General features: G+C 41.1%; 1 protein-coding gene across 1 annotated transcript in view; it reads right to left on the bottom strand.

The window, feature by feature from the left end:
• BORCS5 (BLOC-1 related complex subunit 5) overlaps positions 1 to 22,147 on the bottom strand; it is a 125,569-nt gene that overhangs the window by 20,380 nt on the left and 83,042 nt on the right. Inside the window, exon 3 of the mRNA XM_077825382.1 lies at positions 14,398 to 14,555. Coding sequence (XP_077681508.1) covers positions 14,398 to 14,555 — 158 coding nt within the window. The remainder of the gene's footprint in view (positions 1 to 14,397; positions 14,556 to 22,147) is intronic.

Consider the following 22,147-nt stretch of genomic DNA (forward strand, 5'->3'; position numbering starts at 1 on the left):
GGGAACATTGGTCCTCACCCACAACTGTTTCACATTTGGGGACAATGTATACAAGTCAGCGGCACAGCTATGGTTACCCACATGGCCCCACAGTATGCCAACATTTTTATGGCTGACTTAGAACAACGCTACCTCAGCTCTCGTCCCTTAACGCCCCTATTCTACTTGCGCTACAGTGATGACATCTTCATCATCTGGACCCAGGGAAAAGAAGCCCTTGAGGAATTCCACCATGATTTCAACAATTTCCATCCCACCATCAACCTCAGCCTGGTCCAGTCCATACAACAGATCCACTTCCTGGACACTACAGTGCTAATAGACGATGGTCACATAAACACCACCCTATACCGGAAACCTACTGACCGCTATTCCTACCTACATGCCTCCAGCTTTCATCCAGATCACACCACATGATCCATTGTCTACAGCCAAGTTCAAAGATAAAACCGCATTTGCTCTAACCCCTCAGACAGAGACAAACACCTACAAGATCTCTATCAAGCGTTCTTACAACTACAATACGCACCTGCTGAAGTGAAGAAACAGATTGACAGAGCCAGAAGAGTACCCAGAAGTCACCTACTACAGGACAGGTCCAACAAAGAAAGTAACAGAACGCCACTAGCTGTCACCTTCAGCCCTCAACTAAAACCTCTCCAATGCATCATCAAGGATCTACAACCTATCCTGAAGGATGATCCCTCACTCTCATGGATCTTGGGAGACAGGCAAGTCCTCACTTACCGGCAGCCCCCCAACCTCAAGCAAATACTCACCAGCAACCACACACCACACAACAAAAACACTAAGCCAGGTACCTATCCTTGCAACAAAGCCCAGTGCCAACTCTGTCCACATGTCTATTCAAGGGACACCATCATAGGACCTAATCACATCAGCCACACTATCAGAAGCTCATTCACCTGCACATCTACCAATGTGATATATGCCATCATGTGCCAGCAATGCTCCTCTGCCATGTACACTGGCCAAACCAGACAGTCTCTACGCAAAAGAATAAATGGACACAAATCAGATGTCAAGAATTATAACGTTCAAAAACCAGTTGGAGAACACTTCAACCTCCCTGGACACTCAATTACAGACCTAAAAGTCACAATTACAAAAAAACTTCAAAAACAGACTCCAAAGAGAAACTGCAGAACTGGAATTAATTAGCAAACTGGACACCATTAAATTAGACTTGAATAAAGACTGGAAGTGGATGAGTCATTACACTAACTAAAAACTATTTCCCCTTGCTAATTTTCCCCCTTACTCACACCTTCTTGTCAACTGTTTGAAATGGGCCGACCTGATTATCACTACAAACATTTTTTTTCTCCTGCTGCTAATAGCCCACCTTACTCGATTAGTCTTGTTAGAGTTGGTATTGCAACCTGCATTTTTTCATGTTCTCTGTGTATATATATATATATATCTTCCTACTCTATTTTCCACTGCATGCATTTGATGAAGTGGGCTTTAGCCCATGAAAGCTTATGCTCAAATAAATTTGTTAGTCTCTAAGGATCCACAAGTACGCCTCATTCTTTTTGCTGATACAGACTAACACAGCTACTACTCTGAAACCTGTCAGATTTTAAGTGTGTCTGATACACACTGGCTGATGAAATTTAATTTTTGGTGTCCCCATAAAACCTTTGTTCTGAACCAGTAAGTCTCTACAGAAGGAGATAAAAAGAGGCTGGGACTTTCTATAATAATTCCAGGAGAAAAACTAATCAGTTTTAGACAGACCAGTGCTAACTTATACAACTCTGCTTTCAACTAAGCAAATAGTAACAAAACATGACCTCTAATTACAAAATATAGCTTCCAATTGCCCTACTTCCTGATCTTACAATGATGTCTATAAGCCTCAGATCTTCTTTTCCAGCACATCAGAACACCTAGTTATTTCAACTAAGTGGATTTTTATGCAAGTTGTTCTATCTGTACAACAATCTTTGAAGCTTTGATTTTAAAGGAAAACCAAGACCATTACTGAGACATTTCTCATGAAGATCATTGTTTTCATTTTAAAGTGAAAAGGTGTTTATGTAAAATACCCTGTCAAAGTGAACATCATTAAGTTTGCAGGCTGCAGATTCAATTATTATTATTCAGAGTCTCACCCCCCTGGAGCCGACAGCTGTTCTTTTTACTTTCCGTGAGGCCTAAAAAAGTCTGCTATAACTTTTCAAATGGAGATGCTCACCTTTGCCACTCTTAGAAAGGGTTAGATGTACTGCAAGTCAGGAACAGACAAGAGGGGAATGCGAGGATGTCACATAGCTCAAGTGAACAAGCTCTCTATCTCTGCTCCTTACCCCTTTTGAGAACAGAGTTAACATGCTTCCTAAAAAACTAAGAGATAGGAGGAGAATGAGAAATAAGTTGTTTAAATTACTGGGTATCAAGTTTGAGGGATGGAACCTCTGAACTGGTCACTTTGTCCAGTCCCTTCTTTTTCCATTCTCAGGTAAAGTCCTCTTGGGGAAAAAAAACAAACAAAAAGCTCATCACCTTCATTTCCAGAAGATTAGCCTTTTAAGATTTTATGTCCATCCTCCCTCCACTCCAGGTACTTCAGCAATTTTTTCCTACGAGGCTGCATTTCCGCTATGGCACAAACGTCTTTTGACTTCAGGAAGGCCTAGCAGAAAGCTCGGGCATCCTAATCTACTCCCAAGCAAGCTATTTTGTGGCCACAAACAGAGGATTATGATATCATGCAAAGAAGGGGAGTAAGAGCATATGACCACTTAAGACTCAAAGATCCTGGCTAAGATTTCAAAAGGGACTAGTTACTTTGGAGGCATCAATTTTTGTGGACTGAATTGATAAACCTTAAAAAGACCACTTTCAGAAAGTGCTGCACAGTCCTCTCCTCCCACCCTGAAAGTCAGGCTCCTTTAAGTTATCTGAAGTGGAGTTCAAAAAAACTGAGGCACCCAAAGTTACTAGTCACTTTGAAGATTGAAGCTAAGAGAAAGCAGAGGACCTTTTGTTTAAAAGTAAAATAGTCAATCTTCATCTTGTGCCTAGCCTAGCAGTGGGTAACATGCAGGGTGAAATTCTATGGCCTGTGTTACCCAGAGGATGGCCACTGCCACATCCCCAGAATACTGGACATTCAGGTACTTCTAAGAACAGCATGGGCCTACCCAGTCTGCGTGACCCCTGCATGGTGCATGCTAGGTCACGTCATATGGAAGACGTCATTTGGAAGAGCATGCCGCTCTGCCCCCACCAGCATGACCGTGCATGCGAGATCACACTGGTGGGGGTGGAGCAGGATGCTCTTCAAAATGATGTCCCCTCTCTGTGATACCACCTAGTTATAACACCTGACCCAAAACTGACTAAACCAAAGCCAATCCTGAACCCAACCAGAACCAGAGAGCATGGAGTTGTTTCATACCCAACCTGAAAACCTCTCCCTATATAATAATCCCAAGCATACACTCTTCAAACTAAGGACTTGTCTATATGAACAATTAATTCACGGCAAGCTAGAGTGTGAATCTACTCCACGCTGGCCGGCTGCTGCGGACTAACTGCTGATGCACACGTGATCAGTTTGTTAATGCACTTTGATCTAGTCCTCTTTCAAATGGGACTAGATCAAAACACATTAATGAACAGTTCATGAGTACGTCAACAGGGAGCACATTTGAACAGTCAGTCCTGAGCAGGCTAGCATGGGCAATATTCACACCCTAGCTGCCGCAAACAAAACGTTTGTGAAGACAAGCCCTCAGTGATCAGAGACTACTGAACCTGAACTGAGCCCAAATGCATGCTATACAAGTTACACCCGATCCAAAGCTGACACTTGTAGTCAGGCCCCATTGGATTGGGTTTGGGTTGCAAGCCTCTATGCACTCTCTGAAAAGCCAGGCAGTTTTTAAAAGGCATCTCAAATTGACATTTGAAAATTGAGGTGCACAAAAATCACGGGTTACTTGGAAATATGTCGTAAAGTTGCAGTGCTTAGGTATTAAGAGTCAGGTCCTAAATTGTCAATTATCTCTTCTACTCATCTTTCCTATTACACAGTCCCCTAGCAGATCTTCTAGCCAACCGTGATAGATTTCTTTTACTGATGAAAGACTATCCTGAAACTGGGTCCTTATTCCCTTCTGCTTCTGTCATGTATTTGATTCTATTTTATCAGATGACACTTTCATACAGCACCCAATTTATAAGTCAGCTCTTATAACTCCCATTCTGTAACAAATACTTAGCACTTGGACAGTGTTTGTCTTGAAACTAATCCACACAGAATCCCCTTGAAATATTATTTACTCCATTCTACAGATCAGGAAACTGAGGCCTCATGGTATGATTTTCTAAGGTGTGGCTCATCAACTTTAACAGCCATTAGGGTTGCTCAGCAACTCTGAAAATCAGACCATTAGTAACTCCCACAAGGCTAGAGAGAGAGAGAGCACCAGTAACAGAGTTGGAAATATCTCCAGACTAATTCTCAGCTATAGACAGGAATGTAAAAGAAGACAATTAAGCTCTTTTTTCCTAGTGTGTGTATATATGCACTAAAAAGGTGTGTTTTTATCATGGGATAGCTAACACACTGGAAAATTCTAGGACACACAGGACAAGTTGTCATTTACCTCAGTTTAGCAGGTCAAGGTGAAATACAGATTTCAGCCTGAAGTATCCCAAAAGCTCTCTGTACACAAAGGTAACTTAACCCACCTCAAAAATGCAGCTATCTCTGGGGTGAAGCCCCTGGGGAGGAATAGGGGGGGTCACCTAGACTTGTCCAATAAAGGTTAACTATAACTTGTCCTGCGTACACTATGATTTTACCATTTGCTAACTATTGTCTTAAAAATATACTTTTCCCCCTGGTGTAGACATTACAAAGAAACCCACTTTTTCCCATATTGTCAGCACTCAAGCTTCTGCAAACCAGTTTCCAGTTTGTTTGCACAGCATGGCCACAGAAATCAACTGTGCAATAATTAATCCAACAAGCTGCCAGTTTTCATCCTACACGATATTGCAATCCGCTAAAGGACAGATATACCACCCAGACAAACCTACACAAGTCATTTTGGTGGGAAACTGACAGGTGATATCAAGTGCCATAACACAGAATTAAAGTTCCACAATCTGACACAAAAATCTAAGTTGTTCTTTCTGTAGTTTTTCAGTCAGAAAAAAAAGCTGTATTAATTGCACAGTTTGGCAGTCATGTAACAAGCAATGGTGACCTAACAATACTGCAAACAATATTGTGACAGATGGTGATTCATATGTCAATAATTCATGTCTGACACAGAATGAAAAATAATTTTAACTGGGAATTAATTTAAAGGAGTCAGGGCTCAAATTTCTAGATTAGGAAAACTGTCCTGGTTTTAAAACATGATAGCTAACAGGCTTTTAAACAGGACATTGAACTTAGTGTAGTCCAAGGAAAGTTGGGTTTAAAAACCATGTTAAGATGTTTTTATTCAAGGACTGTTTGTTGTGCAAAGTCTTGTTTAAAATCACATTGCTTAAATCATCTTAGGACATTTTTTAAATGTTAACTATTTTCCTTGTCTACAAACAGAAGTCGAACTGGTTGAAGTTAAACTTATTTTATTAAACCAATACAAGAGGCTGAACCAAATTAAGCTGAACCCTGAATAAACCAGGTTTAAGCCAAAGTAAAAGCATCCAAAAAGACTTGCACTGGTTTACAAAACAGTTTTCAGTTAAACTGGTACAACTTCTGCACTGTAGACAAGCCCCTAAGCCTTGTCTACACACAACAGCTGTGCCACTTCACTATACTGGTTTAGTTAAAGCAGTACAACCCTCCCTAGTGTGGACGCAATTACACCAGAATAAAGGTGCCTTTACAGGAATAAGCTCTACCAGTATAAGGCTTGCTCTACACTACAAACTTTGATCAACCTAAGTCAACTTGTGTAGACCTAGCTATGAATGTGTCTACACTAAAATTTGTCTCCTGCCAACACATACATCCCATTACAGCGATGCAATAAAGCCACCGCCTTGATGCAGAGTCACAAATCAACCTCCTTAGGTCAGTACCATGCAAGTGAAAACACCGCATTAGTTGTATTGCCCTAAGAGTCCTCCAGAAGCTCTCCCACTATGCCCCTGACCTCATGACAATGGCTGCTCCAGTAACAATTTTGAACTCCACTACCCAGAGGTCACAGACACCAGAAGACCACCCACCTGTTTTTGAAATGCCTTTTACTGATTGCCTACCTTAGTAAGCACACCTACCAGCTCACTTCAGCTGTGTGCATCTAACTATGCCAGCTCCACATAGAGAGAACTTGCTACTAGACAAGTTCCTGCCTGGAGCAGGAAAGTAATCTTCGATCTCCATAATCTATGGGGAGAAGAGGCTGTGCAAGCACAACTATGAATCAGACACAGAAACACTGACATCTAATTGTGTGTCTGTCTCTTTTAATCAGTAGCCTCTGGTATGGTGACCTTGAGAGATTCTCCTTTCATGACTTCTAAACCTCTGACCCCTATCAGGAAGAGAAAGAAGCAGACTAAGGGAGTATATGTTTGGTGAGCTCTACTAGGCCTCTAAGGCCTCAGCTCATGAGCACAATGAGTAGAGGGCCATGTGACTTGACCTTGGAGGAGGCTTGAGAATTGAGGGATCGGTTGTTCCACGATTACTGTTTACTTCAAATTTGAATGCGAGGATTTAAATTGTGGTTCATGTTGGCAAGCTGTTTTTATCTTATATATTTGTTTTCATTTTACTTTTGTTGCCCTGTTTCTTTGTATACAAAGTTCTATTTCTGGAAACTCAAATTATCTTTATCAGTTTACACCACACATTGAGGAATTCATTGCAGGGGCCAATAACCCACCCAGATTTCCTAGTTTGTACCATACATTACAGAATTTACAGCAGCAGGCAATAACAGACACATGAACAGTTTCATAACATATTCATCAGAAAACATTTAAATGTGCCTAACTATTAAAATTGTCGTTCAAGGCCTCCTTGAGCTGTACAGCTCCAGGATAGGTTCTTTTAATAGTCCTTGGGTATGGTTGTTCAAATTCAGCAGACAGCCACTCCACCTCACTCCTCCACCCTGGCAGTAGCTTTTCACCTTCCCCTCACAGATACTGTGGAACATACAACATGCAGCAATAACGATGGGGCTGTTTCCCACACTGAGATCCAATCCAGTGAACAGATAGCGCCAACATCCTTCCAGTTTACCAAAAGCACAATTCCAGTCATTCTGCACTTGCTAAACCAGTAGTTGAATCTTTCCTTGGTGCTGCTGAGATGGCCAATTACAGCTACCTGAGCCAGGGAAACAAGGGGTAGGCTGGATCCCACAGAATCACTAACTGGCATTTCAACTTCGCCGATGATAATACACCAGCTGAGAAGATGTGCCCATGCTTGCAACGTCCTGTGTTCTTAAAGATGCAGATGTCATGCACCTTCCCTCACCAGCCCACACTGATAACAGTAACATATCTCCAGCAATACAGGGTTTGCAAAACCACAGGAAAGTATGCCTTTCTGTTGATATTCTCAATGGCAAGGTGGGCTGGTGCCAGGATAGGGATATGCATGCCACCTATTATGCAGTTTGGAAGCCCCTAATTCAGTCATTATTTCCTGCATTTCACAAAGAGTCACAATCCTGTATAGCAGGAGGCAAGAGCCTTACACTCTTGGATAAAAATAGCCCTTACTGTGGATTTTCCAAAGCCAAACTGATTACCCATTGACTGGTAGCAATACGGCAGCATCACAAGTATTCAGAGCATAATCCCCCCTTGCTTCTCCACTACCAATGTAGCTGTCATTCTGGTGTGGGGGGTTGGGTGAGCTCAGCACACAGATCCTGGAACGTAGTCTTTTGCATTCAAAAGTGTTGCAGCCGCTGCTTGTTATCCCATACCCCCGTTACCATGCAATCCCACCAATCAGTGCTCGTTTTTTCTGGGACAGAAGCAGTGGTGTGGAGCTGTTCCATGAATACCAGCAACAGCCTCACCCTTTTTTTTTTTTTTTGCTGTGTCCATCAGCATCCAGTTATTGTGCTGAAACATCTCTGCATCTTCCTCATCACACACACACACACATAGTTCTGCAAATAAAGGGCAATCATGTGTCCGGTATCAGCAACGCTCATGATAATTATGCTGAACTATGTAGGGTGCACACTTCTGCCAGAAAGATGGCAGAGACTGAAAAGCAGAATGCAGGACTGTGGGAGGTTGTATTTTTTTAAAATGGCACAAAATTATAGGATGGGATAAGCATTATTGGATGGAGAAAGTGGCATGGTGGGAACTTGATCCCTAGCTCTCAGAGATCCATGGGCAAATGGATGATATCCCATAAAGCACTACAAAAATGTCCCACAAGGCACTGAGCTGGATGGCAGTTCAGGGCCCACTGGGATCCCTATCCATGGTGCAATGTATTTTACACCAACGCAGCCACTCATTCATACACACAACACCAACCAAACATCCAAGTGTGCAGGTGCTCAAGCAATATACAATAGTTCGTGGCTGTACACCGAGGTAACTTGTGTCAGCAAAAGTCTATAGTATAGAGTTGGCCCAAGGGATCTTTACACTGACGTAACTACGTACACAATAGCGGTCTTACAGTGGTTTAACTAGGGTTATGTCTTCATTGCCAAAAAAGGAAGGGTTTTTTGTTTTGTTTTTTAGGTTTTTTGTTTGTTTTTTTACAGTTAGCTATCTCACTCTAAAATCCCAGTGAAGACAAGTTGCAGGTGATTTTTACTGTGCTGTTATTAGGTGAGGTCAACAACACATCTCCAACCTGTGGTTGACCTTTCCTAGTTACATCACAGTTTAAAAAAAAAATCCACCTTGCCTTGCCTTCACTAGGATTTTACAGCAAGATAACCAATATGCATTAATTCTTCTTCTCATGTGGTATCTCCATTACTAGAAGTTCACAAACTTGGTATCACATTCTGTACAATCCTCTGCTAATCTCCTTTGTGGATGGAGAAGTCATTTTGATCCCACCGGGATACCACATCATTCATCCAAGTTCTTCTTTTTCTGTCTCATTTTCTGCCATCAACTTTCTCCTCCTGTTCCCTTAAACATGCATCACCCACTGAACCTCTTAAAATGTGTCCTTCAAATCAAATCTCTTTTCATAAGATCTCTAACAAGTGTTAGTTTTTCGTTGGTTATGTGGCCTACTCATGATATTTTTGAATTCTTCTATAAAACCATAATTCAAAAATTGTAGTTTCTTTATTATACATTATTTGAATGTCCATGTTTCACAGCTGTCATAAATACAAAACAGAAGGGTAACCACCTTTCTGTATACAGTGCTATAAAATCCCTCTTGGCCAGAGGCAACATCCTGTTACCTGTAAAGGGTTAAGAAGTTCAGCTAACCTGGCTGGCACTTGACCCAAAGGACCAACAGGGGACAAGATACTTTCAAATCTTGGTGGGGCGGGGGGGGGGGGGGGGGAGGGAGGCTTTTGTTTGTGCTCTTTGTTTACATGGTTGTTCTCTCTTGGGACTGAGAGAGGCCAGACAGAAATCCATCTTTTCCAACCCATCCTAATCCAAGTCTCCACTATTGCAACCAGAATAGGTAAACCAGTCAAGGCGGATTAGTTTATCTTTTGTTTTATGTGAATTTTCCCTGTGTTAAGAGGGAGGTTTATTCCTGTTTTCTGTAACTTTAAGCTTTTGCCCAGAAGGGGATCCTCTGTGTTTTGAATCTGAATACCCTGTAAAGTATTTTCCATCCTGATTTTACAGAGATTATTTTTACCTTTCTTTTTCTTTAATAGAATAATTCTTTTAAGAACCTGACAGATTTTTCCATTGTTCCAAGATCCAGGGGGTTGGGTCTTTTTTGATTTTTGTAACCAATTGGTTAGGATATTATTCTCAAGCCTCCCCAGGAAAGGGGGTGTGTAGGGCTTGGGGGATATTTTTTGGGGGGAAGACATCTCCAAGTGATCTCTTTCCCTGTTCTTTGTTTAAAACACTTGGTGGTGGCAGCATACTGTTCAAGGATAAGGCAAAGTTTGTACCTTGGGGAAGTTTTTAACCTAAGCTAGTCAGAATAAGCTTAGGGGGTCTTTCATGCGGGTCCCCACATCTGTACCCTAGAATTCAGAGTGGGGAAGGAACCCTGACAACAGCTATAATTTAAACACAGATCAAATGTAAGTTTTTAGGAGAAGTGAAAAATCTGAAGACTAAATTCTGACTCAGATATTTATTCTTCCACAATGTCCCTTTTGCTCTTGATATTATGGTGTTGCTTTCAGTTTTTGATCTTCCATCTTCTGTAATGATGCTTCCTAAGTGGTAGTACTTTCTCACTTGATGTACACTTGTGTCACTCACGGCAATCTTGCATGTTTTTCCAGGCTCCTCACACAGTAGCATAGTTTTTAACTTGACCCATTCAACTCTAGACCACATTCATATATAAATCTCTGCTAACTTCAAAACCAACAAACATTCTTTTGAATCAGCCAACTTCACTGTCATCTGCACAGCGAATGTTATTCACCATTTTTCCATTCACCTTAATACCATCTTCTGTTTCTTCAATTAATTTCAAACACTCGTTACAAAAGTTGAACAAAATCCGTGAGTGGTAGATTCTGTCAAATGCTTTAGGGAAGTCAATGAAACACACGTATACTATTTTCCCCATTTCAAATGATCTTTCTAGTATGAGCTTTAAGTTCATGAAGTCATTTATTATGGCTTTCCATGTTTGAAGCTGTATTGCTGTTCGTGTATTTCATTATCAATCTTTTCTTTTATACAATCTTGAACAACTCGCAAGAGTCTCATGTGACACGAGGCTGATTGTTCTGTATTCTTTACAATCCATCACATTGTTCTTTTTTGGGATTTGAATACAAAGTGAGATTGTAAAATCTTCCGGCTATTCTGTCTCAAACATTCTTCATTATCTCTGACAGGGCTTTAAAGCCTTCATCCCCTATTCTTTCGAACAATTCACATGACAAGCTATGCTTTTCCATTCAGAAGTCCTTGTACTGATGCTATGATTTCTTCACCCATTTTTGGTGGGCTTACTTGACTGGTCTCTAGTTGAGGTTTTTCACAATATAATTCCTTGATATATTCTCCCCATCTCTCATTCTTGTCTTTAAGGTCTGTCAAATAGTGTCCACTTTTGTCCTTAAGGGACATATTGATAACTTTTCTTCTGTAATCAAAGACTCTTATCTTTTGATATATCTCACTTTATTTGTTCAATTTCTGTGCATTTCTCATTCAACCATTTAGACTTTGATAAAGAATAAATGCAGATTAGCATTTTAGTCAGTCTCTGGTGTTTCTCTTTTTCTGATGTCGATCTTCGTGCTTTTACTTTCCTTCTTTCACCCATCAGAGCAAAAATTTTATCTGTTATCCAAGGATTTTTCTTAGCTAGTAACTTCTTTCCTACATGTTTATCTGCATTAATTATCTTGCTGTAAAAAACACCGTTTCAGCTATGCAAACAGCCTATTTTGATAAAAACAATTACACCAATGTTGGTACAAAAACTGTACATAGACCAAGGCCTCGATACAGCCATCGATACAGCCTAAGTCAACACTGTCCCTCAGAGACAATTCACGTCCAGAATGATGCTAGCTAAGCTAAAGCACAAGCAGACAGATAGCTGTGGCAGGGATGGTGGTGGTACTCTGTGTGTGTCCATAACTGAAAGCTAGTACACATTGAAACAGGGTATGAGTTTGAAGTGCAGCAGCCATTCCTGACCAACTCCATGCGTGAACAGCCTTAGTCAGGAACAAGAGCACCATGTTCCTGTTTAGCTTAACTCACTGAAACAACTGTGCACGTAGACAAGCCCTAATTTCATTAGAGATAATAACAGCTGTTTGTGGAAGGCAAGACAAAAAGTGATTGATGAATATTTTCCTTTTGATGCTTCTTCTTACATTTGAGCAGATACCCTTAAAATGGCCATGTAACCCTTTGTATGTCTGAGAGATGGGTATTTTAAAATGATTCTCTTTTTACTTAAGACCATTTTGTGTCAGATAATGAGTTTTTGAGGAACTGTAAATTCACCGCCCTACTTTGTCAAAAGAAACATCCTCTCGCAAAACTCAGGAGCAAAAAGCACTTGCCATGGTGCACTTAGTCAAGGTGACACCAAAAAAGGGACCTGACTATGGTCATGTGGTCAGTAAGGCCTGAGGAAAGGTGGCTGGCCCTGAGAGGTAGGACAAATAGAGGACTGAAGGTTACAAGCATTTGAGGAAAGTTAAGGAGGTATTGTCAAACAAACAACACTTCTGTCAGAAGCAGTTTACCTACTTTAAAACAAACAACAACTAAAATTTACCAGTATGGAGAGGAGAGAGTGTATTCCCCGTAGCTTGCAAACATTGTGCTTTTTGCTGTATGCTATATATTCTCTTTCACCATTTCCTCTCTATAGTCAGTTAGGCCTAGTCTATACCGCAAAACTGAACTACCGATGACAGTGGGTGGGGCTCATCTTGCTTTGTCCTAGTTTATATTTGTATCTAAGTCATATTTAGCCCGCCAGTTCAACTATACCAATTGCTGGCACTCACTGTCAACAATGGGTCAGTTTAATACTGTACAGGGCCCATGTCTTGCTTCCCATTTTATTTAAATTGAGGGACTTCCTCTGTACCCACCTCCTCTCCAAAGCAGATATACAGCAACAGGAGAGGGGGGGAAACAAAAAGTAACAGGAAAGTAAGTTGTAAAACCACACAGATTGGCAGAGGGACTCAGGGCCCTGAAACTACTTAAGCGTTATGACAAAAACAGAAGTGACTGGTCAGCTGTCCATATCTTCAGGTTGTACTAGAGAAGACCATAATAAAGAGGCTAGTGAGAGCTGCGCGTTCCAGTACTGAACCAAGACCAAGGCACTATATTTTTACAAACTAAGGTATTATGAATCAAATGAAAGCATCATAATCATTAAGTCGAGTGGTAGCCATGCCACCTACCCTGCATAAAATAAACCCATCTACAGAAAGTGAAACTGCGTCAGAAGCCAGTTGTACAGTCTACCAGTCCTTCAAATTAGTTTGACACTGGCCCTTGCATTCTAATGGCCAAAAGAATAACAAACTATTTGAATTAATGCACTGTAATGTCATTAAATTGGCAATTTAAATAAATTCTGGATTTATGTGATCTGAGTCACCAACATCTGCAAGTACCTTTACATCTTGCATAATAGCTGGCTTTATATCTTCACTCACCAAAGTAGAAAAAGGGATTTTTTTTTTATATGGCTCCCATGGTATTTTGGACTCAGCACATCATGAAAACACAGCAGTTCTCCAAAACAGCCCATGAATCACATTTATTATCCAGTTCATATTGTGGGGTTTCTTAATCTTGAGCCAATAGAACAGCAACAAAACAAGGTCACTGTTTATGGGGAGCCGGTACAAATTAACCACCTGCTCATCAAACTCTCCACCCTGTTGATACTAAGTGCATTTGGTCTTGGTGATACCACTTACTCTTGTCAAAAGCAACATTCCCAAGTGTGTTCCACTATGCTTTGGGCTGGGTTATCCACCATGGATTGGTTATTGACAGACATGCTGTTCTAAGAGCTCTCTCTCACTTGCACTGTACCTTAACTTCTGAAATCTGTATGGTCTTATGACCATTGACAACACTGTAAGTATGCATATAAAAATAATCCAGTTGCAAGCTTCAAGGTGTATGCTGCTTGCATCAGGAATTAATTTCCTTCCCATGTGTGCCATTGCTTAACTGACCAGGTGAGTGATTCTCAAACATTGGCTTAGTGGTAACCCATGCTCCATGAAGCCTTTTTTGCTGGTCTCCACATTGAATCACTTTGAGAATTAACCAACTGCGGTTAACAGGCACTGGGAGAGAAGGAGGGTCCACAAGAGATTCTCTCACAAAATGGCACTCAGTAAAAACAAGAAAAGTTTGAGAATCATACTGGGCAGGTGCATTAGAAGTGCAGGTCAGCATACATTTGCCTGAAACATCAGGAACTGGACACTACATGAGGCAGGATACTGGTCCAATGATCTAGTCTCATATGGCAAAGCTTTTACCAGTAAGGTTTAGGGTGTCCATTGCTCAAGCCAAGAGGATACTCAATCACGCACAAATACACACACACACACTTACTTCCCTTTAAAGTTTCCCTTTGAAAGAAGAACCTAAGGGATTACTGCAAATGACTTAAGGTGATCTATAGCAAGCACTGCTATAGCTGTTGAGCTAGTCCTGGTTCAACCCCAGCTATCTCCCTCTTTGACAGAAGCATGCACCTATTGTACAGCATACCTCTTTGATTCGTTTCACTAGAGCATTCTGATCAAAGGCAACAGCTTCTGCACACTGATGAAGGTGATCTTGGTATCGGAGGCACAGCTGTAACACTTGCTGAGAGTCCAGCTTCTCCAATTTGCTGTTTGTAGGGGAAGTCTGCCCACTGAGCAGTCCTAGAAGAGATGGGAAATAATGGAATTAATCTGACTGCTTAAACAGCAACTAATACACAACTGAACTATGAAAGATCAGCAGTGGAAAAAACCTGCCAAAAAGAAATAATGCAGTATGTAAATAATGCAGTAGACAGAAGTGCTAAAACAGGTACCTCTAACCATACCCAGCAAGGACCCTTGACGCACCTGAAACACATTCTAAGTGCGGCAGCACAACTTCAGAAAACGTGATTTGCTGGTGGTGGGTTACCTAAGAATTTAAATCCCCTTCCTTCTTCCTCATCCAGTTTCCCACCTTTAATAATTCCCCCAACATTTTCAAATTGTGGAAGGGGAGGAAAGATGGTAAGCTTTGAAACGTTCCCAAAAGGTCATCAGATTCGGACTATTTTGGACCAAAAAGACAGTACTGCCAACGACAAGAGTTCCCACGTCACGAGTCAGGCCTCCACAAAGAAAAGAATGAGTTGAAATCTTCTTTAAAAAAAGGAGGCAGGGGCCTGTATTTTTTGTTTGCTTTCTGCTTTTGAGACTCCAGAATGCTACTGAGTCACGTTTTCAGGCTTTCCTACACAATCCTGAAGACCAGAAATTCACTGTTTTCTTTAAATGAAAGTTGAGATTCTCACCTAATCACATGACTCCAGGGACTGAGACTCATGATAAAAATGCGAGTTGGCAACACTGGGAAAGCAACTTCCAGAGTTGTGGGGCCCTTACAGAGAATGCTCTTCTAAGCAATCCCATATTATTTTTATCAAAAGGAGTCGAACTTGAGACCCTCTTCTGATTTCCACTGTGGCAGTTTGATATAAAACTTTTTTTTTAAGTTATAAGGAAGAAATGATACGAGTACTACTAAGCTCCTCCTTGTACTACTTCCTACTGTTTTGTTCTAGTTTTCCTACTGGTTTAGTTAAACTTTTTCCTTGTTCAGGCTAAGCACCGTCTGAACCTTCTAGCACTAGAGCTGCAATAGGCAAATACCACAAAAGGTTTTCCAATAATATCTGTCAGAGCTGCTAAATAAATTTAGTTTGACTGCATTTGCATCCCTTTTGTGCTCATTGCCTGTGAATATTCACAGGCATTCTAGTTTACTGGCAGGAATATCCACTGAAAAAAAACAAACAAACACAGAAGGCAGATTTCAAATTGATAATTGTGAATATTTTGAATCAGAAACTGCTTCTAAGAGTCCACCCAGCCAGGAAATTGAAACAATGCTATATGACCAATAGCTGGATTTTCAAATATCAAATACTTGTCAGAAAATGGTTTATGACCAAGCTACAGATCAAGAATCAACTTGTTTGACAAATAAACTTGAGGAAAAAATACATCTGGTTACAGATCAGTCACAATCAGAAATAAAAGCATTCATTCTACTAAATTTGCCATCAGGTATTTAATTAGCTCAATTTAGCAGCATCTATTAGAGAAAAAGTTCCACAACAGAGGTTCCCTCAACTGAGTCTAGTTTCTCTCCTCCCAAAATCATGCTTCCCTCACCACACTGCCTGTCAGAATTCATCCTTTTATCCCAACTTTGTGCCCAATACAGGTGCCTGGGTTGATAAAAACTAAATGTTTGTCACTGAAACCGTATTAACACTGTGAGTAATGGTCTTTGTCATTTACTTTCTGAAAGACAAACCAACCTCAGGTGAAATCCTGGTTCCACCAAATTTAACGGAAAAACTCCCATAGACTTCAGTGGGGCAAAGAGGATTTAACCCTTGATTCTCGAACAGTAAAGCTCATGCATAACTTTAATCTCACTGAAGCGGATGGGATTCCTTGTGTGTGTGACTTCAAGCATTTTTAGGGTTTTGCTGGATCTGTTTAACTCCAAACTTCTCAAAAGTAATGAGAGCAAGCATCTCATGACACAGAACTAGGATAAAGTCTGACTAGCACGGTCAGCTTGTGTCTTACTGGATGTTCACACAGTCACAACATAGTATTCCCCATCCTAGATCAGACCACTGGTCATTGAGGTGCCATCCTGCTCTTGGAAGCAGCCAAAAACTCTATGCCCCTGGCCAATTAATTTCATTTACATTTATTACTACTCACTCACCAACCTCCAACCAGCAGAGGAGAAGCTACATGTCATTTAGGATATTGAAGTTTAACCTTAAAGTTTTGTGTAGGTATTTGGGGAACTCTTCAAGCTGTTTGTTGGAATTTGCAAAGATAGCTAGGATAAAGATTGCAACATGGGTAATATGTTCCTTTATGGCTCTTAAGCTTATAGACATAAAATCTTGTACCGTTCCGTACTGTGAAAAGCAATTAAAAGACACTTAAAATATAAGAAACAGCCTGTAACTCACTACCCAGGATATCATGGGCTGAAGTGAAAGTGGAGGAATGTTAACTGTTCAAATAGAGTTTTATTTATTAAAACAATACATCATAGAATCATAGTGTTAGAAGGGACTGCAAGGGTCATCTAGTCTACCCCCAAGTGTGTTTCATCACTGGTTGAAATACAATCCAGCACCAATTTATGAGGTAGCAATAAAAAACAAGTAGTGTAAATCAGTTCAAGAAGAGCTGGATGCTATTTTTTGAGGAGGTGGGGATGGAATTCAGCGCCTCTCTAGGATTTCTATACTCAGGTTGATGATGTGTGCCATTATAAGTAAATTTAACTCACATGGAAATCTTCCATCCATCTGAAAAACAACCAGAGTTAGTACTAACAGGCTGAAACGGGCACGTGATGTTCTCTGTTGGACTTCGAGGTTCCATAAGCTATAAAATGATCAGTTATTTATTGTTTTTAAAAACTTTCTGACTACTGCTATGGAATTTGTGCTATGAATATTAATGTTTCATTAATTCACTGCATTTTCAGCAAGTTATTAACTTCTAAATTGCTTCAAGAGAGCAGATTATGTTCACAGTAAGTCACCTTAATTCTTCATGGAAGAGACCGTAAACACTCTGGGTTTACAAGGGTTTTGCATGGGTGAAGGAGGAATACTGGGAGTTCCAAGGCCAAGATTTTCCAGAAGTGACTAGTGATTTGGGTGTCCAATCTGAGACATCTTATTTTCAAAGGGGAGGGATGCTCTGAACTTTCTAAAAGGCAAGCCTCTTTTAAGGTCTCTCTTAAATCTCTAGTTACTTTTTAAAGGCCTGGCCATAAGAGTTTGCCATAAGGCTTCCAGTAGGGAAGCTCTTAAGTTTTAATACAGCTTGGGCCCCAGGAGATAGGATGTTTGGCACATAAGGTGCTGCAGCTTGTCCTGAAAGACAGGTAGGGGTGAGACATATGGAAAGTGCATCATGACTAAGGCTACGATTTAGTCATGGAATCCGTGACTTCCAGCAACCTCCATGACTTCAGCCTGCGGCGGTCAAGAGCTGCAGGGTCCCCCGCCACCTCACAGCTCCTGGCCACTCCGACTGGTGGGGGGACCCCTGCAGCTCCCGGCAGCCGTGAGCAGCAGGGACACCACACAGAGCACCTGGCTGCCGTGGCTGGACCTCCAAAGCTGTGGGCAGCAGGGGTGCACTGCTGAGCTCAGAGCACCCCAGAACTCCAAGCCGCCACGCAGCTGCCCTGCTGCAGGTGGTGTGGGGACCCGCAGATCCCCATTTTGTCAGATATTTCTAGTAAAAGTCAGGGACAGGTCACGGCTTCCGTGCATTTTTCTTTACTGCCCGTGACCTGCTTGTGACTTTTACTAAAAATATCTGTGACAAAATCTTAGCATTAGTCATGACTAACTGGAAAGAAAGGGGAAGTGGGTTACAGAGAAGCAAGGAGCAAAACACTGGCATGAGGGAAAAGGACTACAGCAGGGCTGAGGAGCTGTAGTGTATGGACGCAAAATGTCTTGGCAATTGCTACCAATACACATTCTTAGCTTTTCAAACTGCACTGCAAAATAAATAAAGGCAGACCGCACTACATGCCTGCCAGAGAGGACCAAGAGGAGTCAGCCTCTATGTTCCTTACTAAACAACACACAACCATGAAGGTGATGTTCTGCAGTTGTTGGGGCAAACAGATGGGAAATCACATTTCAGCTGCTAAACGGCACTTTAAAAAAAAAAAAAAAAAAAAGCAAAATGTGGCATGCCTATAAAAACACCATATATCACTAGTAGGCTAGCTGACCCACAGACTTGACAAAGCTCTCATTGTTTTCATATTCCTTGGCAAAGCAGAGGCATGTTAAAACCATTTCCCTCCTAGTTAGTCATCATCTTGCTGGTTCCAGTTTATAGTTTTACAGTTTACAGTTACAACAAATCACATCCTATTGAGCAGAAGAAAGCTGTTAATACGAAACCATTTCTATGAAGCCAGAGGAACAACAGAGGAGAGTCTCGAAGAGATCCTTATTACACCACTACTGTAAACGTATGTGCATAACACGTTAACCAATTACAGTAACATTCAACAGATTTAAATAAACGATCCTGAGAAGAATCAGCTCACTTTGCAGGCTGAAAAGCAATGACTGTATTTTCACTTAGTTATATTTCCTGGCATTTTGTTAATCCCAGTCCCAAGCAGACATGACAAAAAGGAATCAACACTTTTACTGCTGACATTTTATATATTACAGAATACACAATATTAGGGACAGTACACAATGGTGTGGCCTGATTATGAAGATTTTAATCAGCATGAGAGCCTGAGATGCACACATTACTCACAAAAGAGGAAAGCTCCTCAGGAGCTACACAAGGTGTTCCAACAAGTGCCAGATATTTTACAGAAAAGCTATGTTAGAAGCATTTTGTGGCATTCTATTTTCTAACATTAATGGCACTATTTGTTATCTCCCTCCTTGAGTTAAGCTAACCTTCCTTCATGTCATGAGTCCAACTGCACGAACCTCAAGAGTCAGAAAAATTAAAAGCAACACACTAGAAATAGGTTTCAGAGTGGTAGCCGTGTTAGTCTGTATCAGCAAAAAGAACGAGGAATACTTGTGTACTCCTTAGAGACTAACAAATTTATTTGAGCATAAGCTTTCATGGGCTAAAGCGCACTTCATCAGTTGCATGCAATGGAAAATACAGTAGAAAGAGAGAGAACATGAGAAAATGGGGGTTGCCATACCAACTCTTCAATGCCCCTCTGCCGTGTACATTGGCCAAACCGGACAGCCTCTACGCAAAAGAATAAATGGACACAAATCAGACGTCAAGCATTATAACGTTCAAAAACCAATTGGAGAACACTTCAACCTCCCTGGACGCTCAATTACAGACCTAAAAGTCGCAATTATTCAACAAAAAAAACTTCAAAAACAGACTCCAAAGAGAAACTGCAGAACTGGAATTAATTTGCAAACTGGACACCATTGAATTAGGCTTGAATAAAGACTGGGAGTGGATGAGTCATTACACAAACTAAAAACTATTTCCCCATGCTAATTTTCCCCCTACTGTTACTCACACCTTCTTGTCAACTGTTTGAAATGGGCCATCCTGATTACCACTACAAAAGTTTTTTTCCTCCTGCTGCTAATAGCCCACCTTAATCAATTAGTCTTGTTAGAGTTGGTATGGCAACCCCCATTTTCTCATGTTCTCTGTATATTATCTTCCTACTCTGTTTTCCACTGCATGCATCCGATGAAGTGAGCTTTAGCCCATGAAAGCTTATGCTCAGATAAATTTCTTAGTCTCTAAGGTGACACTAGAAATAAGTTATCTAAAACTAGTATAACGTCACCGTCTTAAAGTTCACTATCTCAGTATTTATCAGGACTAGAAACAAAAGGCTGTGTCTCATTGGAAAGGGCATCAATCCCAGTAGTACCCATTTCTAGCCGTGGTGGTACACAAAATACTTTATTGTTAACCTGTATTTGGCCTAGTACTGAAGACTGGTGGCAGGCTCCATAATCACTTGGTTTGTGCAACAAGCAATAGCAGGCTTTTCTAAAAATGCACCCCTTTGTAGAGGGCCACACAGGATATGCCTCACTTATGCCTTTGAAAAGCAGGCTTCAAGCATTGCATAGGCCTTTTGTTAAGTCCTCTGAATTTCACCCTGAGCACAACTAGGCAAGACCTGCTACAGTTGCGGACACTGCTGCACAAACTAAACGGCTATGGAACCTACCACCTATAGTCAATTCCTAGCACACAGCCCCACAAACACCCCTTCTCTTCCTGCTTAGCTGCTTCAAACTGCTCCAGCACAGCAATTTCTCCCAGTGTCCAGGTGAACAAACCAGCTTTGATGGACCCACTCAGTATGTCCCCAGCAGCCTTGAGTCCCATTTCTTGATCAATATGACCTGAACCAGATTGGAGACAGTGGACTTGCTGGTAAATGGGGATATTGGAGCCTTTTTGTCTCTACTTTAAATTATTTTAAAGCCTAACTTAGTGAAAGAAATAGCGCTCTGTGTGTGTGTGGGGGGGGGGGGGGACAGGGGCGTCGGTTGTTTTTAAATACTTCCAAACAGACAAGAAGTCTGGTTTGCAGAAATTATAAATACTGTGAATTTAAATAGTATTCTTCATCCATAAAAGGTTCTCCGAATGGAAGAACCTCAAAATGCTAGGTTTTAACCAATTTTAAAGACAGGAGAAATGGCCAGACTGTCCAAATTCTTTACTTCAATAATTGTTGTAGACACAGGTAGAATGCACCAAAACTTGTCTCACTATGCTTTGGAAATCCCTGCGTTCCTTCCACCTCTCAGACAGACCCTGGACAGATGAACATTCATGTAGCGATGGAAAAAATTGTACATATTGAACAATAAAACATTACAGCATTCAGTAGGATCTGAGAATCTACTGATCATTACTTACCTTGAAAACCAAGTTAGTAAATCTAAGGCCATGTCTACACTACAAAATTATGTCAACCTAACCTTACATTAGCATACAGCCACCACAGTTATTAAATCACTTGTATGTGTGCGTGCGTTTGGCTCCTCTGATGGTGGTGCACAACCTCACCAGGAGCACTTGTATCGATTGTATTTTCAGCGTGGGGCATTGTGGGATGGTTCTTGAAAGCCAGTAATAGTCGATGTAAGCAATTGACCTAATTACATTGACCACGCCAATGTATGTGGTCTACGCCATTTGGGGAGGTAGTGTTACTAAACCAGCATAGAGAGGCGCTTAAGTTGGCGGGAGCCAAATTTCAGTGAAGACACTTACACAGCTAGATCGACGCAAGGCAGATTACATTGACCTAACTATGTAGCATAGAGCAGACCAAAGGCACTAAGAATGGCAAGATATCACACTTTAACCCACTGCTGATTATGTAGAAGTCTGTAAGCTCTTGTTACCAACAAATTTATCTTAAAAGTGTAATTTTAAGAGATCTTGTAATAAAATATGCATTCGGTCATGATCGCACAGGTTTTGAACTTGGGTCCTCAGCAAACTGTTGCTTCCCTGCTCCCAGCCAGCAGCTCATTATTAACCAGCTGAGCAGGAGAGAGTATGAAACCTGAAGTTACATCAGGAAGGGCTTCTTTCCTCGGCCTGACCGAAGGTACACCATGAACTTCGATTGGCCAGAGCTTCTTATTTAAACCCAAAGAGAGGCACAGGAATTTGTCCGCACAAGTGGGCTGCTA

Source organism: Eretmochelys imbricata, chromosome 1 (assembly GCF_965152235.1).
Source record: "Eretmochelys imbricata isolate rEreImb1 chromosome 1, rEreImb1.hap1, whole genome shotgun sequence".
Classification (NCBI taxonomy): Eukaryota; Metazoa; Chordata; order Testudines; family Cheloniidae; genus Eretmochelys; species Eretmochelys imbricata.